Source organism: Apteryx mantelli, chromosome 6, assembly GCF_036417845.1.
Source record: "Apteryx mantelli isolate bAptMan1 chromosome 6, bAptMan1.hap1, whole genome shotgun sequence".
Taxonomy (NCBI): Eukaryota; Metazoa; Chordata; class Aves; order Apterygiformes; family Apterygidae; genus Apteryx; species Apteryx mantelli.
In genome coordinates this window covers 18,860,774-18,886,454 of record NC_089983.1, presented here as the reverse complement: position 1 = coordinate 18,886,454, position 25,681 = coordinate 18,860,774, and the positions used below count along the sequence as shown (strand labels likewise).

Below are 25,681 nucleotides of genomic sequence, written 5' to 3'. Positions count from 1 at the left end.
ATAAGAAAGTCTCCCACTGACTTGCAGGGGAAATATGTTCTGTTTTGAGGGAGGGAGAAGGATAGGAGGCTGACTGGTGACGTGAGAGGTTGTGGAGGTACAGTATTTGGGGAAGAAGTGTTAGCTGAACCTCTATCTAGGGAGATTTCTGAGGCGAAGTCCATTGGACCTGTGTCTGAAATCTGCTGCATCCTGAGGAAGGCAGGATCTCCAGAAAGAGCATTTTCTTCTTTTTTGTCTATAGGTCTGAAAATATTAGGCTTAAATCAACTCTTCTGCCAAACCTGCAGTGCCTATATGGTTATCTGAGAGTATGTTCCCAATCTACTGCAACATAAAATAAATCTCTCTGTCTTAACAGTAAGGCTGCGTTTTGAAGTGTTTAACTTTTGAAAATCAAGAGTGCCTTTTTCTGCCCTCTTACCCCTCCCTTCCTCTCTCTCCCCTTCCTTCCATAAATTATGGCTTCTTTTTACGAATCAGATGGGCTGAGTTACAAAGCTCTGGGCTTTATTCTGCATCTAATAACCTCACAGTTGCTAACATGAATAACAAGGTGTGGAAGTGCATGCAGGAGGTATGCTTGTGATGTGTATATTAGCCACACAGTGTTGTTGATAAAACAGGTTACTGTGCTCACCAGGAAAATAAAATAGGTTGTCAAAATGCAAAAGTATTTGGAATAGGAGAAAAGACCTTCCATCTGCCTTAACGCATTTCTTTATCCTGGTGTTTAGGCTTTTTTTTTCTTTCCTGACTGGCATTTTTCGAAGAACAGCTGCTTCCTTGTGAAGGTCTGTCCTAGATGAGGCTGCATCAATTCAGCTGTTACTTTATTCTCTCCAACGGCAGGCTAATCAACCTTTTCCTTTCAAGTGTGTCAAAGAGCTGAACATGAGACTGTTTGTAATTATGGAAATTGGGGAGTAAATTTTTTCCTTAGGGCAATTAGATTAAATGATTCTGTACTATGAGGTAGCGATATAAATAATCCTTTATAGTTCTTTTTTCTAAATGTTGATTTTTTTTTCCTCTCCCCTGAGGTTCAATGGGGGAAACATATATAACAAATAGCAATAATTTACAAAATAAAACCTCAAAGCAGTTTATAAAATATGCTTCCACTTTTCCAGTCTCAGATTATTAGGATATTTTTATACCAGAGCAAACTGATTCTGATGTTTTTACGCAAAATATTGGAGAGGACGAAACTAATTTCTTTGCTTTTTCCTCTTACAGAGCACTTCTGTATATTCATAAAGAAAAGGAAGCAACATAAATAATACTTTTCTGAATTAATTTATTGAAGGAATTAACATAAATTACATTTCATTGACTTTTTTGGTGTAGGATAGTATAGACGATGCCATTATAAATCACTGACTTACAGTATATCCTGTCAACGTCTTTAGATACAGTTGGGTAGAAACTAAGTGGTACTGTGGCTCTACTTCACGATTAAATATGGAGATATTTGAAGGGTCAAGAAAAGGGGCTGTGTATTTCCTTTGGAAGTAGCAAAATGAGATGGGAGTTGCAGGCCTTGCCAACTAAGCAATAGATGTTTTAAAATGGGGATTGAAGGAGTCTGAGAAGGAACAGCCAGTGAAGATGGGATGAAGGGGATTGACAGTGCTAGTGCATGAGGAAAGCAATCAGAGGGAGGTTAAGTTAGTATCAGCTAATGAATGTTAACAGAGAACGTTAAAGGAAGTGGCAGGAAGAATGAGAACGACGAGGAAGTTGTTTGCAAGAAGTGCCAGCAGCAAAGGAATATTCATTCTCACAATTTTGGCTTCAAGGAAGAGGATGGTGGAAGAGAAGAGCTTATGCTGAGAGCTGACTTGATTAATACAAAAGCGTGGGTTTTACCCTTGATGTAGTGGTGGCAACCTTGAGTGTTCAAATGAAGCATTGATGGTTGGGGTGTGCGTGCGTGCGTGCATGTGTGTGTGTGTGGTTATCCTGTCTCTTGCTGAGCCCAGCGGTTGGTTAGAGCAGAGAGGTGCTGTGGGGCTGCTGAAGATCGCCCGAGCCCTTTGGAAGCCCCTGGGAGGCCTCTCTGCTGTTTTCCTTTGTGTTCAAGTGTCTGGGTTCGGAGTCTTGTTTCTCCATGACAACTCTAGCTGTTTGGAGCTACGTGGCTGCAAAAGCTGGCCCCGTACAAACAGAGCCGTCTTCCTGATCCAGGTGTGGGGGGCAGTTAGATTTCAAATTGCTTCTATACTTAAATCTCTGCTAAAAAAGAGTTCTGGTAAATATTTCTGTGTTTGGTGTGGTAGGATAAGGTTGTCTTTTTTCATGAAAACTTAAAAATGAAGAACTTATTATAAGGTGTGGTAAATGACACTGCTGACACACTTACCAGCTAATTTGAAACATATGGTTTATAACTGCTTTTTAAAGTAGGAACTATTCTAAAATTTTACTTAGGCTCTGTAATAGTAAGGTTGCTCAAAGAGTGGCATGTGGTTTAAACCTATAGTTGTAACTGTTGACTTTACCAGGCTGCGCCTGCTGATGTTACTAGGAGGAAAAGAAGAATTCTTTGTGGTCTGCAGATCATTAAAATGTATTAAACTAAAATGATCTGAAATTAAATTATTTTATAGATTTGTAACAAATAGGAAATACCATTAAATTATATTTTTGTAACAGAGAGCAAAGTTTGAAAAAGAGTCAAAGATTTATTTTTTCTTATTGCAAAGACAGATGATAATAAATTTGAAGGCCGGTGAGGTAATGGTGTGGCATTAAATAGACATGATGAATGAGTCAACCTATCTTTTTCTTTGAAATACAGATATCTGTTCCAGGCTCTGGCATAAATGACTAATGCTGTTTATACAATGCCACAAAGGCAAAGAAGTCTTAAACACTGCATTACTTAAATACGTTCTTGACTATCCCTCCTAGAGTTGAGTTGTTGGAGCAGTGGATGGAGCATCAGAGTAAATTTTACAAAACTTCTACCAGCAAACTTATTATAAGTGCATACATGAAACTTTTTAGTAAATGATTTTAACTTTACTTGTTTTTTCTTGTGTTGGTAGCAGATAATTTTTGATATGCTTCAGAAGTATTAGGCTTTGCTGGATTGTGTAGAAGATGAGAGGAAAAGATAATGTGTGCAAAACATCCGTGATTAGAATGGATAAAACCAGGGTTGCACAAAATCCCATCTCTCCTCCAACTTCAGAGACTTCTTTCCAATCGTTAGACTTTCAGTTTCTCTGCTGGGGTAGAGGAAAAGGGATGATTTAGTGTTTTTAACTGTGCAGTGCAGGCAGGCAAAGTTAATAAATATATCAAGCATTAAAATATATCCTGACAGTGGCTGTTAAGAAATTGAAAATTCAGTGTATTAGAAGAGATGAATGGTTAGTAAGCTGATTAACTCAGCATATCAACAGAGAGAACACTTTCCTGGCCTTGCCACTGACTTAGTTTTGTGGTGTGAAACTATTGCCCAGAAAGCTGTTTCAACTGTAAAAATACTAGTTGATGGCTGAGATTGTTTGAAGGACAAGAGGCCCAGAATAAGTCGTCAAGTCTGTAAGTCCACTTAGAGTCTTACCTTCTAGGTGAGAGCCAGCTTCCTGAAACAAACCCATGGAAACCACAGCGTTAGGATTAATATTCTCTCGTGTGGCCCATAAATGCTCAGTCCAGTTCTATTTCTTTCCTCTATATCCTACTGCTTTTTTGTCTTGCAAAAAGGATGGTGATTAATGTTATGTAAATGTAATATGAGCTGGAATTAGCTTTTCTGAGTGCCATGCGTTGGACTCTTCAACTTACAAGTATATCTGCAGCAGCTTTGAACAAATATTATTCACTTCCTAAATATGTCCTGTAAGAGAGTCTGGTAAAGTGTTATTGCTACTGTAGTTTGGATTCCGGACAGTGGATGCCAAAAATTGTGTCATGGTCTCTCAGCAGCAGCAGAGTCTTTTCTTTGCTAGTTCTCCAGCATGCTGGCCATATCACAGACTGACTTTGTTGTAATGCTAAAAACATTACAGCCTGCTATGTTCTCGTAAACACATTTTCACCTCCGGTTGAACTACAGCGTACAAATGCTCCAATCACCACACCAGTATTAAGTTTTGAGAGATCGGTGTTAATTCTGGTTCAACGCTGTGTATATATATCCAAAGGAGTTAACGACCTTTGGTCTCGGTGGTTAGACGGGATAGCTCAACTGTGTGTGCAGGGATGAGAGTTGTCATTTAGTGCTGGAGACTGTGCGAGTTGGGGAGGAAAGGAGTGAAGGGGCTGGAGGCCAGGGCAGCCCTGGGGAGCAGACAGGCAGACGGACAGGGGAGGAGAGGACAGGAGGGACACGGCACGTGGGGAGATCGGGGACATGTGGCATCGGTGACAGCAGCTGAGGGGAGGGAAGGGGTGATTAGGTAGCTGTGAAGGAGGCGCTGGATGTTTTTTGTTCCTATTTTCCTACCTTGGCAGAACAGCACTCGCTTGGTATACTGGTCTGTTGAGTTGCCAACATGATGCAACCTTAAAAAAACAAACCAACAAGAAACAAATAAGCAAATATGATCTAATAGAGAGGAGTCTAAAGCTAATGAAGGATGAGGAATGGTGTTGCACACGGGCTCAATAACAAAGTGTGGGGGAGAATATGAGCTGCTCTCCATAACTGCTCTGGAGGAGAGCAGCCAGAAGGGAGAGCAACTGTCTGAGCTTGAGGAGCAATGTCGGTACAGAAAGAAATAAGTATGAGCCAGCTAGAATACACGTGGGCTTAATATGTGAAGTTTTCAAGCTGTGGCAACAGGCCTGCCTAGAAGAGGCTCTGTGTGGGTCTCTGCTTGCATTACGTTGTCCACGCTACCCGTAACAGGTTTCACGACACAGAGCTGCTCATTTATAAAGGAGCTGTGGTTGCTGTGGACAGCACGGTGTGACTACATTATTCAGAACAAATACTTAATCTGCCTGTAGTTACCAGCTGAGGCAAAGCTCCTGAACTCTCAGAGAATGAAAAAATCAGGTTTCTAAAAGATGTATCTGATCTACAAACATTGCATGTTTTATGTTGACATGAGAGTTCATTTCAGTTTTTTTTCATGGTTTATTTACTATAAATAATAAACAATATCCATGTCTAACTTAACGTATGAGCACTGGACATTGTGTCAGGTACAGTGATCTAACAGAGCTCCTGATCTGCTCTTTGGATGCTTATTTCATGTAAAAATATCCCATTTTTTGTTAACGGTTTTTTTTCCTGAACTTGCATAACGTATACATGGCCTTTTCTTTGGATTTTACTTTCATGTGCTTTTTCAGATACTGCTTGTTTAAGTTTTTGAAAGGGAATCTAGTGCTGAGTTTCCAGAGTGCTTTGTTCTGTAAAATGGAAAATCCAATTGATATGAAATCAATACTACTTTTCCTCTGACAAAAAATGACAAATAATGAAAGCCAAATATAAGTAATTCATCTGCATTTCTTCAAAATATATGTTGCCTCATGGCCTCATGGCAACAAAGCCCATTTGGGTTCAAATTACAGCCCAGTGGTTTCATGTTCAGGATGTTCTGAGTTCTATGGAAAGGTGCTTTTGGTGCAGGAAAGCTGTTGATTCTTATTATATTCTTTAATTTCTCTACATGACACCACTCTGAATGTGTCATGCACACACTCATTGGAAAACAATTCTGCATATTTATGCAGAAGTCCAACAATAACTCCAAATGCTTAGAACACTCAATATTTTGTAAAGTTCAGAGAATTCTTCTTACTTTTCAGAGTAGAAATTGCAGCTTATGGTATTGTTAGTTTTCAGGATTCTCCTCTTTCCAGCCACCTTTTTCTAAGTGTCATCAGACAGAATGCTTCCCGTTAATGCATTGACAAGGAAGATAATATTTTGTTCAGTGAAGAATGCTGTTTCAATGTCATTGAAAATTTGTGAATTTGTTTTGAACTTACTCTCTTTAGGAAAACATACTGGATTTTGCTTATTTGTTCCTGAAGAAAGTCTAAATAAGCCACTGAGCTAAAGTATCCATTTTGGTTCTATTGCTCTTATATTCTGAAAACTTAGTGCTTCAACACTTACAGAACCCTACATGCTTAGATATATGTATTTCTTCTGCCTGGATGTGAAGGACAGATTGTATTTATTGTTGGTATTTGTTATATCTGACTTCTCAATTGGCTCTTTCTTACTTCGCAGCTTTGCTCTGTCAGATGAAGCTTACAGATCTTTAAGGGACCAGGACAAAGACCAGTGTATTCTTATTACAGGAGAGAGTGGAGCTGGAAAAACAGGTAATAAACAGTTTTGGTCTTATTCAAATACATTCAAAGTTATTCAGACCTTTTCTATAAAGTGATGGTAGAGGCTGCAAGAATAGTGAGATATTGGTATCTTTTTGTGTCTGACCATTGCAGAAAATGAATGCTGTCATATTTTTTGCTGTATATAAATTAGTATTGTTCCACATCCTCACCATGACGTAGTCCACAGTATCATTATTAGTATGCAAAGCCATACTTCAGGACCACTGGGTTGCGATAGAGCATTGCAAGAGCCAGGATGCTTTTCAGACTCTCCGCATGGTGCATGCGGAGACAGCAAAAACTGGACTCTTGCTCTCAGACTGGATGGCAAGCCTTTGATGCTTTTGCATGTCGTTTAATAAATGTATACATTTAAACTGGATCATGCTGTTTATCCAAAGAAAATACACAATAGCAGCTGATTACTTTGGAAATGTCATCAGTCTTGTGCATGCTGTGCTCAGCTACAGTTCTGAGATTGGCTTGTGTTCCAGAACATTCTGTTTCTCAGGCAAAACTGAAATTGTTTTGAAAACTACTGCTAATTTTTAAATTGTGGAATGGTAGAAATGAAGTGAGGACTACATAATTGCAGAACATTGTAGGTAGTCCTTAAAAAAGAAAAAAGCCCCATATTTTCTGAATAACAGCTTAAAAGGTAGGAGAGTAGCGGTGACTTCCAAAAGACACAGCCTGTAAGAGCACATACATCTGTTTCCATGTCGTTTAAGAGATTTTCTTCTGAGTTTGACAAATGTGTAGCTTTTATGCTTCTACTGAGCAAGACTAAAAGTGTGTAAGAGGAAGCTGCCTTACAAGCCTTTTGTGAAAATGTGAAGTGTGGGGCTTTGTCCTTGGAGTGTCGAAGTTAATGGGTTTGGTGCCTTTTTGGTGAATGATGTCCTGTTTTTCTTTGTCAGATCAGTGGCTTCCAGTTGAGAAATCTTGAAATCTTGTTACTTTCCCCCTTTTTTTTTTCAGGTCAATAATATGAAAAAGCATGTGTATTTAGTAAAAGTATATATTAAAATAATTGAGTTCTTATTAATATGATTATTATGTTTTTTTTTCTAGGAGTTGGAACTTTAGAAAGGAGTTTTATACTGATTGTTTAATTTCCTGATTTCCCCAGGAACCATAAATTATCAAGCATCTCATACAGTTCAGGCTCATATTTATTAGTATGTTTTTTCAACTGAAGGGTATAGAAGTGTTTGAGTTTTTCAACTTGTTATTTATAGAGGAGGTTCTGGTAGACTCTGATTTGTATATAGATTCTGATTATGTTCAGTAGCTTCCATATTGGACATAATAAGAATTTTTCCCTTTTTTATAAAAGTAAGTACAGAATAATGAAGCTAATGTAAGAGTAGGGTTTGAAATTCAAGCCAATAATGGACTCAGAATCTCAGATATTCCCTTTCTAATGTTTGATGTAACTACGGTTGCTGAAATGGGTTTATTAGCTGAGAATGGATATTTCCAATACCAAGAAAAGGGGGGTGGGACAGCAGAAGCAAAGGCTTATAGTTGAAGAAATAAACTCAAAAGCACAAACTCCATGTAATGCTGTTTTAGAATATGATTTTAGTAGCCAGAATGCGTGGCACATTTGGCCTAGAAAAGTTGAAGCTGAACTGTCATCAATTTTTTTTTAAAGCTTTTATTTACTTCTAATTTTTTTCTGTGTCACTGCATATTTATCTTGATTATTGACTGGGCAGGAAACTGTGGTAGATCGCCAGAATGAGCAGTCTGTTTAAATGGTTTTAGACATTAAGGTTGAATCTTAAATGACGATTGAGTTCCTGACGTGTTCATTGGCTCAAACTTGCAGGTTAAAACAGAGTTCCTAATAAAAGAAAGGGGCTTTATTTTCTCTTTCAGCAATGTTCAAAGCCTATTTCTAGCTTTATATTCTGGTAGCCTTTTACTTCAGTTCTGGGTTTATCCTGATGTCATTGTGTGTGTTCTTAATGCATATGATTTTATAATAGCTTATTTGCTGCTTCAGTGCTTTCTTCTCACGCATTGATTGAGTAGCTCTCCTTACAGATGTTGACTGTTTTGGGAAATACGTCAAATCAAATAGTTTAGAAACATTTGGGCACGTATTACCAGGAGAGTTTTTTTCTCCTCTTACTGCCGCACATCAACTGGAGTTTCTCAACACCATTAGTTGTCTTTCTTCCAAGAAGAAGATTCACCATTTCCTCACAACCACTGCCAGTTTCAAACCAGCTGAGATCCTTTAGGGGATGCTGTTAACTAAAAATCTGGAGCATCTTAGTTACCTTTTCAAGTAGATCTGTGGATAGTTTTTATGTTTTTTTTCCAGGTGTGTGTGATTAGGAGGAAAAAGAAAGGAACTGAAGTAGATTCAACTGTCTAAATTCAATGAAGAATAGGTGTTGGGCAGGGAAAGCCTCTTTGCTCACAGTGCTCCTCTTGCCGTACTGCTCTATCCTGCTTTCAAAGCACAGGCTGTTGAAAACAGCCATATCCCAAAGAACCCCCCTTTCTCTCTCATTGCACTGTACTTTCAGATAGCAAAGCAAATAAAACACCCGTGTTTAGGGGTTTGCTGCTTCTGCTTCCAATTTAAGCTGTAAAAAAGGGCTTACAGAAGGGTTTGATGTTTTTTAAAAGTGAATCTGAATTTAATCACACCCCCAAGGATCTTAGGCTATTTTTGCTTCGTGTCTCTGTATTAGGCACAATGAAGAAAGTCCTCACAAAATGTCATCCTTTTTATTAAAGGATCATGCGGGGGAAGAGAAAATAGCTATCTTCTTAAAAGCAGTCCAGATATCCTCAAAATTCTAAGGAATTTTGTAAACAATTTAATCTCAAATGGCATGAAATATTGCAAGGGTCTAATTAATGCAATCTGGAAGAGGGGCACGTTGCAGACTAGATCTGTGCCCTTGACAATTGAAGGACAGGAGAGATGAGACTGCTCCTTCCCTTTGGAGTGAGGGCGTCTTACATGACTTCTATTTAAAATCAGGGGGTTCTCTGTTAGGTTTGGAGGTCTGCTATGTCTGCCCTTTCTGCTGCAGCCAGAATCACAGCTCTGACCTCTCTGTCCCTCCCTGGACTAGTACATGTTAGACGTAATAGTCCAGTTTGAAATTCAGGAGTTTCAGACCTATGCACTTCTTTGACTGCTTTGATAATTGCAAGTTCTGGTTAAAACCATGACAGCAGGGAACTGATTTTAAAAAATGAGAGTTGGGTTTGAGTAATTGAGGGATTAAGTGAGATAGGAGGTCTTATGGTCACATCTATAGTTCTCCCTGCTTCCTTGCGTCCCACATTGTGGGTTTGCTCATTTGTCTCTTAAATACAGGATAGTAATTTAATACTAGCAAAAAAAATGTTTAAATAGGAAAAAATGAAAATCCAAGGGATAATTTTTTGTTTGTTGGTTCTTTCTGAGAGATGACTGAAAGGTTTCTTTGAAACTCTTAAATTTCTAACAGATCTTTGAAAAGCAAGGAATGTTTTTTTTATTACCATTGTGTTGAGTTGATAAGGATTCCAGCTGTTAGCAACTACATTCTGTATCCTCTGATATTTCCTCAAATTTTGCTTTCTTGCATCATATTAAACATCACAGACTCTGTTTATAAACAAAATCTCCTGGCTGCTCTTTCTCCTAACCAGCAAAAACATAACTTTTTTTTTAATATTTGTTACTATCTGTATAGGTGATTGACACTGACTATGGACCCGGTTTTGCAAGTCCAAAAATTGTACCAGACTGTTGAAATTTTGTACATATAATTTAGTTTCATTTCTTACATGAATGTTTCAGTTTCTCTCAACGTTATACTTGGAAAGGGACTGCATAATTTTATGTGACCATGAATTACGATTATTTATTTACTTGTAGTTTACATTAGAGTTGTAATTACATGTGTATAGCATGGTTTGTTGTGTGTTTACACTTGTGTGATTGTGTGTATGCTGATATAAACTGGATTGACTTTTGTATCTTAAAATGCTTGGGCCTGTTTTTTCAGGGTAGATTAAAGGATCTTTAACATCTCAGCTAGAAATAATGTTCTTTCCTTATTGAATGCCTCTTATTCAGACTAAATGAAAAAGTAACTATAATGTCCCATATCCGCTGGTGACCTTTTTTAGTTCTGACAGGCTCTAGGTTTTAAGTCTAGTAGGGCTCAGCATTCGTCTACTGTTGTAACTGCATGGGTCCCATTGCAGGATGACATCCTTAGTCATTTCCAGATGGCACAACAGCACAGAAGAAAACTGAACTGAAATGTGATTACATTTCCTGTCTGACATGATGAAAACGTAAGGGAGATTAAGCCTCCAAATCCTCTTATTACCTCTTTGCCAATACTTATCACTGTTTTATTTTGCTGTCACCCCACAGAGGCCAGCAAACTTGTCATGTCATACGTAGCTGCTGTTTGTGGAAAAGGGGCAGAGGTCAATCAAGTAAAAGAACAACTTTTACAGTCAAATCCAGTGCTTGAAGGTAAGATTCTCACAGAGCTTGTAGGACCATATTACCTTCTGGGTGTATTAGCTTTCCTGATGAGCTGGTTTTGAAAACTGAATCTGCTGCTGTTTCATTGTTATTTGATGTCCGAAACCATAGGAGATGCTTTATGTAAGACAGCAACAAGAATATACAGTTATTCAATTATGGAGAGGTTTTCTTAAAAAGAAAATTGTCTCCCTTATGAAGTGAGAGCTTAGGAAGTTAGGTCATATTTCCCAGCTTCGTCCTGCTGCTCTCTTTGAACATCGCATTTCTTAACTCTGGCTTTATGGTGCTTGAATGTATCAAAAGAATTAACTTTAGTGCAGTCCTTGTGATTCATTTCCTTCCAAATATATTATTATAGTCTCTAGAAGGCGATCAATCTGTTAAGTATTACTTTTCTTTTAGGAAAAAAAGTGAAGAAATGGATCTTGGAAAAAAATAAAACAATCAGTATGCATGCCTGTTGTTCCCTAAGACTTACTGTTCCCTAGGTCTGGGGAGAGACCCACCTCTGTCAGTCTGTCTTCCTGACGATTGCCTTTCCTGCTCTCCCATGAAAGACATTTTGATTGTTCGTTGTTTTTTTTCTTGTTTTTAATTATTCTTTTTAATATGATGATGTGGGCTGCCAGAACAGGATTTTCATTTTTCCTAGAGATAGGATGTACAGCCCTCAAAGCTTGCAGTTTTGTCCCGTTGTCTAATAATTGCCTTCAGAAGTGCCTTGGTTAGAGTTGACTTATTTAGGTCTATTGTGTTGATTCTTGGCTCAGTTTTTTCCCGCAGTTCTCTAAGCTATTGTGGTACTAAGACTAATTCTTATGACTGCTATACAATAATTGTGCATTATGGCCAGATGATATGCAGTGTTTATAAGACTACCAACCGTCAACATTTTATTTATTGCTTAACAAACTATACGTATATCCAAGGATTTGGGGTCTGTGGGGAGCAAGTATGCTACGCATTATACATTTGGCAATAGGAAAAGAAATTGAAAAAGGGAGGGAAAAGCAAAAGTTAGCAGAGAGCTGTTAACTGGCTTGGTAAAATGTGGTCATTGACTGTGTGCAAAAGTTGTAAGAAACAAAGACTTGTAAAGAAAGGACAAAACGTTAAATTTTAAGACTAATCAAAATGTTGGATGAGTCTGTCGTGCTGACCAGATACGTTCCATTTCTGGCTGAATGGAGGGGTTGCAATCTGCCCTCGTTTCTGATTCACGGAGAGGAGTTACGGTTGTTTCTGTCGCTGTCCTGCAAGGCGGGCTTCAGGCCTAGGCAGAAACCAAATGGGAAGCGCAGAGGCTTCGGTAGCCAAGCCTAGGTTGCTCTCCAGGGACTGCCAAATTTATCAGACTTCATGCTAGTTCATGAATCCTTGTTTTAATATAAGAGGAGTACACTCTGCTCACAGAATAGTGCCTTATGATTTTAAGGTATTATTTGTTCTGTTTGGTGTTGCTGAAGTAACTGCTTATTTAGCTTTTTGGGAGGTAGGACACTGGTATATTCCATGAGGCCGCTGCACAGGCCTGGCTACTTACATATATTTTAGGCAGAAATTAAGCATTTGTGGTTAGATTTGTTTTTCTTTGGTTACATAGTGCTGTTTCAGTCAAGTTGCAGTGCAAGAAAATGACATAAATATTACATAAGTGTAATTTATCTTACGGGATTTTTTTTTTCTTTTTTTAACTATAGTTGTTACTGTAAATTAACTTTAAAAACAATGAACTTCAGGGAAAACTGAGGAATGTGTCTCGCTATATAATGGAACGTTTGTATTTGATTTTGTGCAGTTATAAATGACTCTACTGTTTAGCTCTGTGTTTAGGAAAATGCAGCTCAGAGATTTGGTTGTTGAAAAGATGATTTATTACAGGGCATAAAGATTTTAAAAACAATTCTGTCACTTATCCTTGGCCTTCAGGAGCAACAAACTTTTCCTTTTGGCTTCTGTTCTTCTATCAAGAATAAGTCTGCTCATGAAAGTTTGTTGAAGACTAAAAGCATGTATTTATTTCTACCCAAAAAACATTGACTTGACTTGATCTTTGAAAATATATGATATATAAAAATAAATACTGGGATAAATAATCAAAGTCTCCTGTTGGGAGTAGGAGTACTACCTTTAATAATCAAGAGGAGACTCTCTGGTTTGCCAATGTGCACTCTAAGGCCTTGAGTTGTCCCGCAGCCTGAGTTTGGGTTACAGTTGTGCTCTAAGCTTGTGGCTGCCTGGCTGAACCTAGCCCGGGGGAGTCCTTTCTCGGAGAGATTTTATTGTCAGAAAACTTGAGCTAAGGAAATTTAAACCAAATTTTATTCAAAAAGCAAGTTTAGGTCAAGCTGAGGAGAGTGTTTTAAACTTTCTCTGTAAACCAGACTTATTTCAGCTGATTAATATTCAGCTTAAACTAAAATGAATGTTTGGAATGGTGTAACAAAATCAGTTTGAAAGCATTCATAAAACTTTTCCATGCAAACAATTTTTAAGTATCATTCTGTAATTTCTTCACTTCTGGCCTCCATCTTTCTTCACCTTCAGTTCTGATAGCTAAGATCCATTGCTTTCTCTGAACCTTTCCTGAGGAGAAAAAAGTGATTCCTAGTATTTCTTATATTTACAGTTGTTTGGGTAGTAAAATTGTGAATGGGATGATTCAAAACCCAAGGGTGTATGCTCCGTTCAGGTGCAGGTTTGTCTTGGAACAGTTTTACCTTGTGTGTTTCTAACAAGGGAGGTGTCAATGCAAAATGGCTTTGGAATTTCAAAGGTGTTTTCTCGTTTGTAATAATCTCAGTCTCTCCCCAGTGATTAATAACTGCAGTGAATGGAGTATTGTTTCTTAGACATCTGTTATTCTTTTAAATAAATAAAAAAGTCATAACTTTTTACCATTTAAATATTATTTTACTGATAGTTTCACTCTTACTATTTGTTTTCCTCTTCTGCCAGCTTTTGGAAATGCCAAAACTGTGAGGAATGACAACTCATCTAGATTTGTAAGTATTTTGTTCAAGGCTGAACTTGATTTCCTTATAGAAGAGAATGTTATATTGTTGACTTTTTCTTTTTCACCTTATGCCAGCCATTAGGCTTCTGTAAGAAACAAATAATTTAGGTAGAGAACTTTTTTGTAGTTATCTGAAGGCCTTGGAGTTTCGAGAAGTCTAGTGGTCAGTAGTATTCAGTGTTTTATTTTGTACATTAAAGTGTGTTCTCCTTCCCAAATACATTAGTAGTTCATTAGCAGTCACCCATGTTTTTAAAAGATGTCTGACTTCCTTGTCAAAAATTATGTTTGTTTCTGATATGAGCATAAAGTTCTGTTGAGAATCATCGTAGAGCAAAACAAGCCAAATTGAGGAGCTGACAGTCTGTGACTGGATGAAAACATAATTACAGTGCAGCTGGATTTTTTTAATTTTCTGGCACTGGTGGCTTTGTCAGAGACCATGTGCCTAGCGACTCGTCTGCTTAGCAAGTTTATCCTTCTGCATGATCTTGTTTTCCATTTATATATATACTTTTTTTGTTAAAATCTCAATTTAGGTTCTTATTTAATCTGCATGAAGTTTCAACCTGTGTTTATAATTTTAGTTTTAATGTAAATATTTGTTATGTTACTTCTTTACTTATATTCTTTATAGTCAACTGGTTTAATCGAGATTTTTAGTGTGAAACAATGAAAAATTATAGGAATTGACAATTGGCAAAAAAAAAAAAAAGATAGATGAAGCTACATTTGGGAGATTCAAAAGTGTGAGTATTCATCATCATTTCTCCTGCTAAGATCAGAAGCTAGAATGCTACTTTGTAATCTGCTCACTTGTGTGCAGCAAGGTCATAAAGATTGAGACCCGTAGACAACAGAAGACAAATTAGTACACTTGTAAAATAGTGCATTACAAGTAAAAGCCCATGGATAAAAGCCTGGGATATAATGACAGTGGAGAGTGGCTTTTTTTTCTGCATGGGAGACTTTTCTCCCCTTCCCTTGTGATTCTTGAGGGCTGGTATTATTGTTTCCACGCGGGTAAGAGTGTTCCTGCTGTGGCTGTCACTGCCCTGGCTCATGGCCTGAGCAAAGGGCATTTATCACTGGCCCTGCAATGTCCCACATGTTTGGGGAAGCAAGGTCAGGGCCAAAATCTGAGGCACTGCTGAAGACCATAGAGAAATTCTTTGATAAAGAGGGTAGAAAAAAATGCAACTGTCAGAGATGAATGATGTGCTATGGAAAGAAGGATGTGACAGCAAAGAAAAGAAGAGGTGGCTTTGAAAACGGGAGTCTTTCCAGGACAAAGTGCAGCCAATTAGTATTTCCCCTTTCAAGTCCTTGCTTATAAATACAAAGCTAAAAATACTTTTGGAAACATCCAAATGGCCCACTCCTTGGGAAATTAAAATTTAATTATCTGATTTAATTTTTATCTTAAAATTTTAATCAGCTCAGAAATAACAAGAAAGTACAAACACTGTTCTGTCTAGTCTGCTTCAGCTGCCAGCAAGGAGAAGAATAGAGTTTAAGTAGGAACTTAATAAGCCAATCTTGACAAAATACCCAGTAAATCAGATAATACATTTGAGATAGTGGATATAAAGTGCTTGATTTTTATGTTCTGTAATAAAAATCAAAAAGGAAAGAAAAAAATCTCTTCCTGAATGCAGTGAGTGAGGAGGTATAAACACAGGGCTTCCCTTTACAGTTGATTGTTTCTGTCCTCTGTTGAATAAGCACCAGAGGACACTGAGATCGTTTTTGTGCATGGTTTGTGGAATTTGTGTGAATTACTACCAGCAGCTCTTATCTTCCTAAACTTTCTCGCCATTATGAGCTGCACTGCCTTTGACTTTTACGCTCAGTATGGGTCTTTCCATTTTGTCATTGTTAGAAGTAGCTGTTAGTAAATTAAATGCTTGTCATATACATTAAAATGATGCAAAGACCAGAATGATCTTCTGTGATGTGGAAAAGTCAAACAGAAGTCAAGGAAACGCGCTGCACAAGTGCAACAGAAAAAGTGAAATTGCTTTTGCGGTGACGGTCTGTTAATTGTTGCCTCTGGTCTCCTGAGTTACAAGGCAGAGAGTTCAGTAGGGAAAAAAAACATGGCTTTCACAAGGCAGATGCACACTTACGCACATACACCAGGCAATTACTAAAAATAGTTGTTACCAAACAGTTCTTAAATACAAACTGAGTGGCTATCATGTGAGTGCTTTCATTCTTCACGCTCCTAGAAGATTGTACAGCTAGGAAGTAAGTCTGCTTGGAAGATCATTAACTTTGTTTCTTCCTGGATTCTTCCATTAATAAGTATAGTAATACCTGAGTGGCCATAAGTACTGTTTGGTGTTGTTAGTACACTGATGAAAGTTTGTATAACACACTTGTTGTTAATATCATCAAAATTTTTTATATCCTTATAAAGTGAGGAAATTATTGGGTTGTGTTACAAGCCTGATTAAAGCAGTTGTCATGAAAATCTTTGGCTGCGGTGATGAAATTGTCTTACAAGCTTTGCATCTGAGCATGCTTTTTAAAATTTAGTAGAATATACAAGAGGTTGCCAGATTGCCCTTTTGCCCTGTAAAAATGACCAACTAACTCTTAAAATTTTCTTAAACAGAATTTAAATTCTTGAAATATATTGCTTTCACAGGGGAAATACATGGATATTGAGTTTGATTTTAAAGGTGATCCACTTGGAGGAGTTATAAGCAATTGTGAGTATTACTCTTTGTATCAGCATATTAACAGCTTAAAATGTTTTATTCAGAAAGGAAAATGGTTAAATTATTGAAAAGATAGATACAGTTGTCTAACTGAATCCTTCTCCATTGTGTGATAAAATCTGTTCTGCTTTTTAATTTTTATATTCGTTGTTGTTTTGGTGCTGATTAGAGTACCTTAGAGTAAGTGAAAACACACTTGAAGACACAAGTATGAATAGTAAGTGTATTGTATTGTTTTAAAAGATCACGAGTAAAGAGCATGCGTCCATATGTTGCCTTTGAAGGTGGTTGCAGATGAATAAGGGTATCTAAGACCGTTTTTATGCTTGAATCTCTGGATTCAGTTGGTGTCACTTCATTTGATGTGTCAGGCATTTATGTTAGATGATGGCTGAGATATGCCATTTTGTAATTAATGAGAGTCACTCAAAGTATGCTCGAGATCACCAGGAAACGGGTATGTTTATATGAAATCAAAGCAGTCCATGCTAATTTTAACACACCCCACAATCTGGGAAAAGGCTTAGAGTGAGAGAGGATCTACAGCTGTTGAGTTTATGAAGACGAAGGTGGCCTTAGAACGTTGTTACTTGAAGTAAGAATACTGCTATGAAAATCCAGAAATTCAGAAATTTTAACCAGCTCTCCGCTGGGAGGAGAGAGACTGCGAACTGAGTGCCAGTTCAGGGTGTTTTGGGATGCTTTTCTTTCTAGAGCTTAAATGCGGCTTTTTAGAGAAATTGCTCTTTTGTGTTATATAAAGCTCTGTGGTTTTTGTATTTTTAAGCAGGGGTGGAAGAGGGCAGTGAGTGGCTATACTAGGTGTCGCTGACCTAGCCTTGACCTATCTTCCTATTCAGCCAAATTCATCACTGATTCTAAAGGTCAACCTTTGGCTCCATTGCCATGTTAGTAGTTGTGAAATAATGAGAGTCTTCCAAGGTGAACAAAAGCTGAACTATCCATATGTAATACAAACTTTTTAAAAAATTGTAAAAAGTTTTGCACACGAATGTTGTAGTTTATTTTTGCATAGGTCAAACAAAGTATTTTCTTGCCCAGATCACTTTTTGCAGCTGTTGCTGGAGGAGCACAGTTTTTGTGATAGAATAGATCTTGAAACTCAAAGGAGTAACTGTTTAGCTGTTTATGGCTATCTATTAACTTTGATGTTTTGCAGTTAAAGAAATTTGAGGCCAAACATACTCAGTGAATTCATCAATAATTAAATTTAGACAAAACATTTAAGCAGGCTAACTATGTTTTTGTGTTTTTTCCCCCCACATTCAGCTAAAAAAAAAAAAGAAATTTCCTTTATGGAATGGACATTCAACAGTTTTTCTGTGAAAATACCATGCTGAGTCATCTAATAAAAATATTGTGTCACATCAAAAGGAGATCCAAATAGCTACCTTGTAGTTTGCCTGCCTTATAAATCTTTGCAAATTGTAATTATAATGTTGCATGAAATTATAAAGATGTGATGATATATATCATCAAGGGTAGACTTAAATTTAGATGCGCCTAAAAGATTCCTGTTGTAGGCCTTCTGCCTGTGTTCTCATGTTTTCTGAATATCTAATAGCAAGAAGACGAATATAGATTAAAAAATAAAGACCTGATTGTAAGCCTTATTGTGGAAAAGATGCTACTTGTTGAACTGTGAAACACTTCATACTAACACAGTATGTCAGAGATAAGTACCAAGTTCCTGTAACTGGCTGTTAATGCATCTCATTTTTGCATAAAGTGCTTTAATGGTTACCAAATGTGATAATCCATCCATCTCTTTAAATACTTGGTTTGAATTCCTTACAATTTTAAAGTGAATTTTATTGTCCTCCCTTAGATTTTTCCACACTTCTGGCATCTGCAGCACTGCATTTATTTGGATGAGAAATGTTTCTACTGTGAGGTGTCACCATTCTAGAGATATCAAGGGGCTTAAATACTTTTACACCACTTATTGTTTATTCCAGTTCTAGTGAAATGTAGGATTTGTCTTCTTACTTCATAAAGGAGGAAGTCAAGTAGTGCTGAAGTTTCCTGTCCTTAGAAGGGAAAGTATGATTGGTTTGTTAATAAATATTTTTCACTTTTTGACCATCTTTTGGTTCAGTGTTAACATGTTGTGAATATGATATCAATATTTTGATTAAACTTTAATAGTTGCATCTGATGAGCCTGATTTCCAAGCACCAATGAAGTTAGTGGACTTTTTGGATCACAACCTATGCCACCAAGCTGTATTTCTTACTGTGAGTGACTGGAAGCAGACATGTTGAAAGTCTGGTTTATTTTGGTAGCAAGGAAGGTGATGAAAATAAGCTACTAATTTTATCATATTGGTTCAGATAAGCAGAGAACCATCAGGCTACAAGGTCTTATTGAAAATGCTCTCATTGGTCCTATTCTGAATGTTATGAATCTCCGTGAAAGGCTAGTCAGTCCTGTTTTATCTATGCTATTGAAAGCTCTGTAGCAAGAAAACGTAGGGCTGCTTATATAGTCATTAAAATATTCCTTCTGTCTGAACTCCAGAAATCCAACAGTGAAGATGTCTGATCAAGTCATGTTCTTGGTAAGCCCAGTACTTTAGAGGCACAGACTTGTTAGGTGCCAAAAGAGTTTGAAGCATGCTCTGCCTGGGACCCCCTTAGTGAGCGCCTGGTCCTGGTGTGACCTGCACAGGGACAGTTCTTGTGGCATCCGTCAGTGAGCTTTTATTTTTTAAGGACAAGGATTCAGCTACAAAGAAGCCTTTCATAGGATGGAGCCAAAGGGTGAAATTATCATGACAAAGCTTAATTCATGCGTCTTGTCCAGCTTCACAGGAATGGAAATGTCCACTGACTTCAGTAGGAGCTGATAGATCTGGAATGTTTCATGTGCCCTAAATGGAAGGGGAAATCTTTTGAGTAAAATAAGAACATAGATAATAAAATGAAAAGGATTGTAATGGTAGAGTTTTGTAACGCTTATTAAGTTAGACAGATCTGGTATGTTCCCAAGCTGATGGTAGTTTTATATTTGAAGATTATAAATTATATAAACACTTATTACATATACATTGCATAGCTGCTTAGAGCTTCTGAGAGCACAGACTTGTAATGCATTTGACACGTTGTTTCAGTACAATCATACAAAGAAACTGCGAGTGGAACATTTGCGATGAATGTGATTTATCCAACCTTTAAGTATATTACTTTGGTCAGCAATTTTTTCTCCTCTAGACCTCAAACAAAAATGATTTTAGATACCATATGTTGTACTTGTTGATCACATGTCTGCCTTAATTGAGGCATGGGGTGAACAAGAGGGTAAAGAATGCTTAGTAAGCTGCAATATTTTGTAATTTAGTAGTTTAGTTTAGTTTGAGTCTTTTGAGTCTTCCCTTTCTGTCAGTGTACAGGGAAGGTCCAGCTTGTTTTTGTAAACTGTAGGAAATACTGGAATTTCCTGCCCTCGATGGAAGGGGAGGTGTATAGTCCTAGTGCTAACTCTATCAACCAGTGCACATGGCCACCCTAGCTTTTTACTACATCTCTTATTTCATGGGCGTGGAGTTGGGAAGCACAACGTATTCTTTTAAGCTCTCCTGAACATTAAACACTTGTTGTATTGTCCACTGTGCTTGTAAGCATCCCATCGCCGTTGTGTCATAAAGTACAGATGCCGGTGCCCTGTCAACAGTATGCATCTGCTTTAAAATACACTTACAAAACAGTAAATTGTATTTAAATGTTCTCTTACAGAATAAAGTATGGCATATATCTGCTCTTTCTGTCCTCCCAAGTGGTGTTTCCTTTACTGCTGGTTGGCTGCAGTGAACGGTCTTGTGAGAGCTTATACAAAGGTTTTTTTCTCATAGAACTTGTGAAGAAAGGCACTTGGAGGGTTTCGTAATTAATTTGCTTTTGCCTAGGTATAATACTATGGGAATAAATTACAGAAGCCATCAACACTGTTCTTAATTTCCCCTTTTATTAAAACAATCACGTTAATGGGGATGGGAGCAGGAGAAAGGAGAGCAATTGTTTCTTTTCCACCTGCAATAACAGCATAATACGTATTTCATGTAAAAATGGGTATGCTTGTTATTAAAGTAATAGGTGTTAATTGCAGTAGTTTGTACAGCTCTAGAATATGACTGTTTACCCACAAATGCTGTGTCTGTTTTGTACTCAAGGTGATGTTTCTGTGTGCACTGGGTTAGTTAATTTGTGACTATTTTTGTTCACACTAAATTTTATAGAAAGCATGGATCTTACTATATTTTACCCAGAATATTTGTAAATCTTAAATTTTCACATTTCAGCTGGGATTACCTCCTGAAAGATATCTAGCATTTTAGCATTAGGTGATCTTTCCTAATCTGCTTAAGTCCTTGTGACTTAATGATTAACTAGAAGATAACAGTGGTGCATATGAAGTACCATGTATGTAATGCCTGCTTTTGAAAAGCCATTTTTAACCAGCACAGTGTATTTAAAGTCCAAATGACAGGTTTTGACTATCATGAAAAAAGTCCTTATTTTTTTTTCCACTTTCTTCAAAAACAGCATGAAAGAAAGCCATGATCTTTATCTAAAGCAACAACTTTTATGTTAGCAATGTGTTAGTGATAACTTGTTCTTCTTTAAAACTTGTTCCTTTGTTTTAAAAAACAAAAGTAATTGCTCATTTACTGAGAAAGCAACAACTCAGGCTGTTGATTTTAGTTATATGATTGTAGTTAGTAATTTTCTTTGCTCAGAGAAATATTACGTAGGATTTTTACAACTAGACATTCTGGAAAGAGATACTCTTTCTCATTTATTTTTTAATCTTAACTTGTTCCAGCTTCTCCATTAGTGTTTCATTTAGCACAGTTGTCACTTTTCACTCAATTGTCTTGCCTACATTAGAAAGTGCATTTAAGAAAAACTAAATAGCTTAGCTCATTAGCTCATTTTTAAAGGTCACTTATCACTTGAACAGTCAGGAATTAATACTCTTAAAACTGTGTAGTCATTGTTTTTCACTCTACATACTCTCCATCTGGTAGTTTTTTATTGTCTGATGCAATTTTGCATTGTTTCGTTCAAGAAAGTATCATTATAAACTTGGTGGGAATAATACAGAAAAAGCTCTTGAGAAACCACTATTGTGTTTTCTTTGTCATCAGTGACATTTTTGACAGAAAAGAATCAAGGTGGGAAAACAGAAAACAATCATTTTGGCATAATATAATGTGGGTGTAGAGATAAGTTTCTCTGACTAGAAAATGTTATGTAAGTTTGAAAGCCAAAAAGATCCTTGGTTGTGGCTGGTTGAAGGGAAAATGAATAAAAATAATTTATTCTGTATCATTCAGAATGTATACCACCACCACTATAGTGATGACATTTTTTCTTGTAATGTTTACTTATTCCTTTCTTGAATGTGGATTCAGTCTCTAGTATATTTCGAGAAACGCAAGTATCCCAAATATTTCTGTATCAATCAAGAGAAGTGACTGAAAACAAATCACGTAAACTTATGTGTCATAGTTTGCAGAAGTATTGGGCATCTGTTGTTTTTTTGTTGTTGCTAAAGTTGAGTTCAGTTGAATGGTTTTGCAGGATGTGCCTATGGATCTCTTGCATTTAAAACCAGTGTTATTTAGGAATAAAGAGTCATCTTCAGAACCTGAGGGATTTTGAGTCATCTGGTTAAATGGCTATTAAAACAAAATGCTTTAAGAATATTAGTTGGCAATCTGACAGTGATTTAAAAAGTGATTGTATTTTCAGGATTGACCTTTCCAAAGCAATTTAATCTCTACAGTTGTTTTGATACAGGAAACATATTAGATGTTTCTCTTCAAACAGAAGCAATGTTAGGTAATGCAGAAAGAATATATAATACATCTATAGGGTATATATAAATCTGTAAATTCTCTCTAGATCATTCTGTATATTACCCATATATAATTTATACAGAGTATATAATGTAATATGCATGGAGTTCTCTTTTTTTTTTTTTGTTTGAGCTTATCTTTATATACATAAGCAACAGCTGTCCACACATGCCACTGTAAACTTTTTAGTATTATCAATCAAATGAATGTGTGCACAAATCTGACATGCATCTTTGTGTCTTCCCTTTGGGCTGTTCAATCCACAGAATTTGTAATCATGTGAGAGTAAGTACAAAAGTTATTGATTGCACAATAGTTACTTTAAAGTAAATGCAGTGGGTTGATTTACTAAAATGCTAATAGGTCAAACAAAGGGGGAAAAAATCCAGTTTTCTAAGAGTAGGGCAGATGGTTTGGATCTTTCCTACCAGTCTGATTTCAGTCTATGTGTGGACAGAAAGAAAAGAAAAAGAGAAGAAAATGAACACAGTTTTAAAAAGAATGGGTAATGGCTGCTCCGTTAAGGTGAATACCTGACCTTCTGCCAGTAACTGCTTTCTGGAGTTTTTTCCTCAATTACCCAGGCTGACACAAAATATGGAACATTGGACTTTGGAAAGCTGGTTGTTAAGTAGTTCAACTTCTTGCTTCTAAAATGTATATAAATGAAATAAACCACAGATAAAAATTAAAGACAGTTATCCTAACATAACTAATTTAATATATGCTCAAGAAACTGTTTGTCAAATCTCCTGAAGGCATACATGTAATTAGAAGACGACTTACATATAATATTTTGCCAGGACTATGTAGCTAAGGTTTTATGACCATGGTTGAGTAAATTTATACATAGAATGTTTTTAAACACAAATAAGCCAAACAGCTTCACAAGCTAGATTGCTTCAATATCCTTTGAAAATATAGCCATTTCCTGAAGTGTGTGTAGCCACCACGGGAGCTGAAGTTATTTATTTATTTGAGCTTAAATTTGGCTGTGCTCCATTCCAACACTTAACTTGAGAACATTTATGGACAGCACGACTCTTGGTTGTCTTATGTTCACCTTTCCTTTCTTGGCCCAGGTATTAATACCTGAACAGCAACCATCTTCTCCCTTTCAGTTATAAACTAAAAAACCGGAGAGGATCAGATTGAGGAGGAAGTATCCATCAGTGAGGCTTAGACTGACTCTTAGTTTGAGCTATGATAACTGAAGGAGGAGAGCTCCGAGCTTGCATGAAATCACAGGCGGAAAGATCGTACCAGTGACAATTCAGTGCTTCGCTCCTGGCAGAGTGCAAAGCTGTGGGTGCGAACTGTGCTTTCTGATCTCTGCCTTTCAGGCATAGCATCAAATGCCACATGTCAGTTATCTGTGATAAAAAAAAAAAAGCTAATAAAATAGAGAAGCAAAAGTGTAAATCTGTGACCTGCCCCCATTCTAGTGTGAAGATGAACTCCTGGCAGTATAGAAACATACGGTTGTGTAGGCATAGCTGTATGTTGTCGCTGTGCTGAAACATGTACATATTTGGAAGGAAGAAAAGAAAACTGTAGGATTATTGAGTTATAAAAACACATACGTCTGTTCAAAAAAGACTAATTTTCTGACTTGGCCCCACAACACACTCAGTGTTGTAGTGGAATTCATCCTGACATGATCTTCACCCTTTCAGCTGCTCTGCGTGCTGGGAGCTGCACTCACTGTCACCCACTGCAGGGATTAAAATCCTTCACGCAGACCACGGCACGTTTACAGGATAAAGCAGTTTGGCTGGTCTCTAACAAACTTGAAACTGTCCTAGCGTAAGCCAACAAGAAGATTAATAATAATATACTAATTTTGTCCTTGTTGTCACTAGTTAATTACTAGAGCAGAAGCTATGTCTGCTATAGTTTATTTGGAAGGACTTTCACGTGCTTTTATAATTTTGTGGCCTGAAGTCTTTGGTTCCTATTGCATGGGAAGGTGCTTAAGCTTAGATAATTACAGTGGGCTGAGACAAAACACGGCCTGTAACCAGCAAAAATATGAATACGTCCTGTTGTCTTCCTACTTGTTCATCCATTCAAGAAGCAAAGCATGGAGCAGACGCTCTCCATGAGAGTGGAGGTGCATGTCGGGAAGCTCACGTGCAAAAGGGGAGCACACCGGGCCCGACAGCTGTGGGCCGGGAGCAGCTACCGTGCCGTGGGGCTCGCCAGCAGGGTTGGCAGCGCACAGGCGGCTTCACACCACGCGAAGGTGGGACAGGGAGGTGTTCGGGTTTGGTAGCGTCGCTGGCGAGCCGGTGCGCTGGAGCCTGTTCAGCATAGCTCAGTGTCACCTTGTAACGTGAGCAGTTTTGTATATGCTTTTTAGTAGATTGCTAAAAATGTGAATTATTTTTTGTCTGTAGCGACCGTGTAAGTAGTGAAAAATAGACGGTCAGTTTTGTGGTGCACTTAGGGCCTCCAGGGCACCAAGTGGTTCCTCTAATTTTCCTTGTTGATAAGACTAAACAGGCTGCTCAGTTTCAGCAGCAGAAATGAAAATTTGGGGAAAGGAATAGTTTACATGCTGGATGTTATAGTATTTAGTAATCCCGCGTGTCTTAAATGAATTGGCATTCCCCAAATTTTGCTTTTGTGAAAACTTTGTTGCCTTTGTGGCAGCTCTTCCAAAGCACATCATCCAGGCTGGGGAGATTTCCCTGCCACCACTTCGCTCTCGCATGGGCGCAGCTGGGGAGAGACCGTAAGCTGGCGCCCAGGCGGCGATGCCCACGCACAGGTAGGTGCCTAGAGAGCTCCTTCCCTGAGCGCTTGGATCGGTGCGCTGAACATCTGCATCCTCCTGTCACTGCGTGTACGCAGCGTAAGGGAAACTGAGTCCTGGGAACTGTGCGTTTGCCATCTGAAAAAATGGTGCGGGGACCTCGCGTGCCGCTGAGAAAAGAATGAAAAACACTTTTTTGAACAAAAACACCTACAACTGTTCATTGATGGTCACAAGATTAGCTGTTTTCTGCCAGACTGAGCGCCACTGATAACTGTCCAGAGCTTCCCTCATCCCATCCCTCTCCACTCCGCATTGCCTGAAGGGCCGGAGCCTTGCCGTGTGCAGTTCAGGCCCCACAAAACACGCATGGTCACTTCCGTAGGGAAGAGGTGGTAGAGCTGAAGTGTGGTAGTGAAGTCTGCCAGGATACCAAACCATATCGGTAAGACTTAGAAAT

The 25,681-nt window shown here is 37.8% G+C and overlaps 1 protein-coding gene across 3 annotated transcripts in view; it reads left to right on the top strand.

The window, feature by feature from the left end:
* Positions 1-25,681, top strand: part of MYO1B (myosin IB) — a 117,805-nt gene that overhangs the window by 44,780 nt on the left and 47,344 nt on the right. For all 3 annotated transcript variants that reach the window (XM_067298931.1, XM_067298929.1, XM_067298928.1), the window contains exons 4-7: positions 6,209-6,303; positions 10,721-10,825; positions 13,799-13,845; positions 16,510-16,573. In XM_067298931.1, the coding sequence (XP_067155032.1) occupies positions 6,209-6,303; positions 10,721-10,825; positions 13,799-13,845; positions 16,510-16,573 (311 nt within the window). The remainder of the gene's footprint in view (positions 1-6,208; positions 6,304-10,720; positions 10,826-13,798; positions 13,846-16,509; positions 16,574-25,681) is intronic.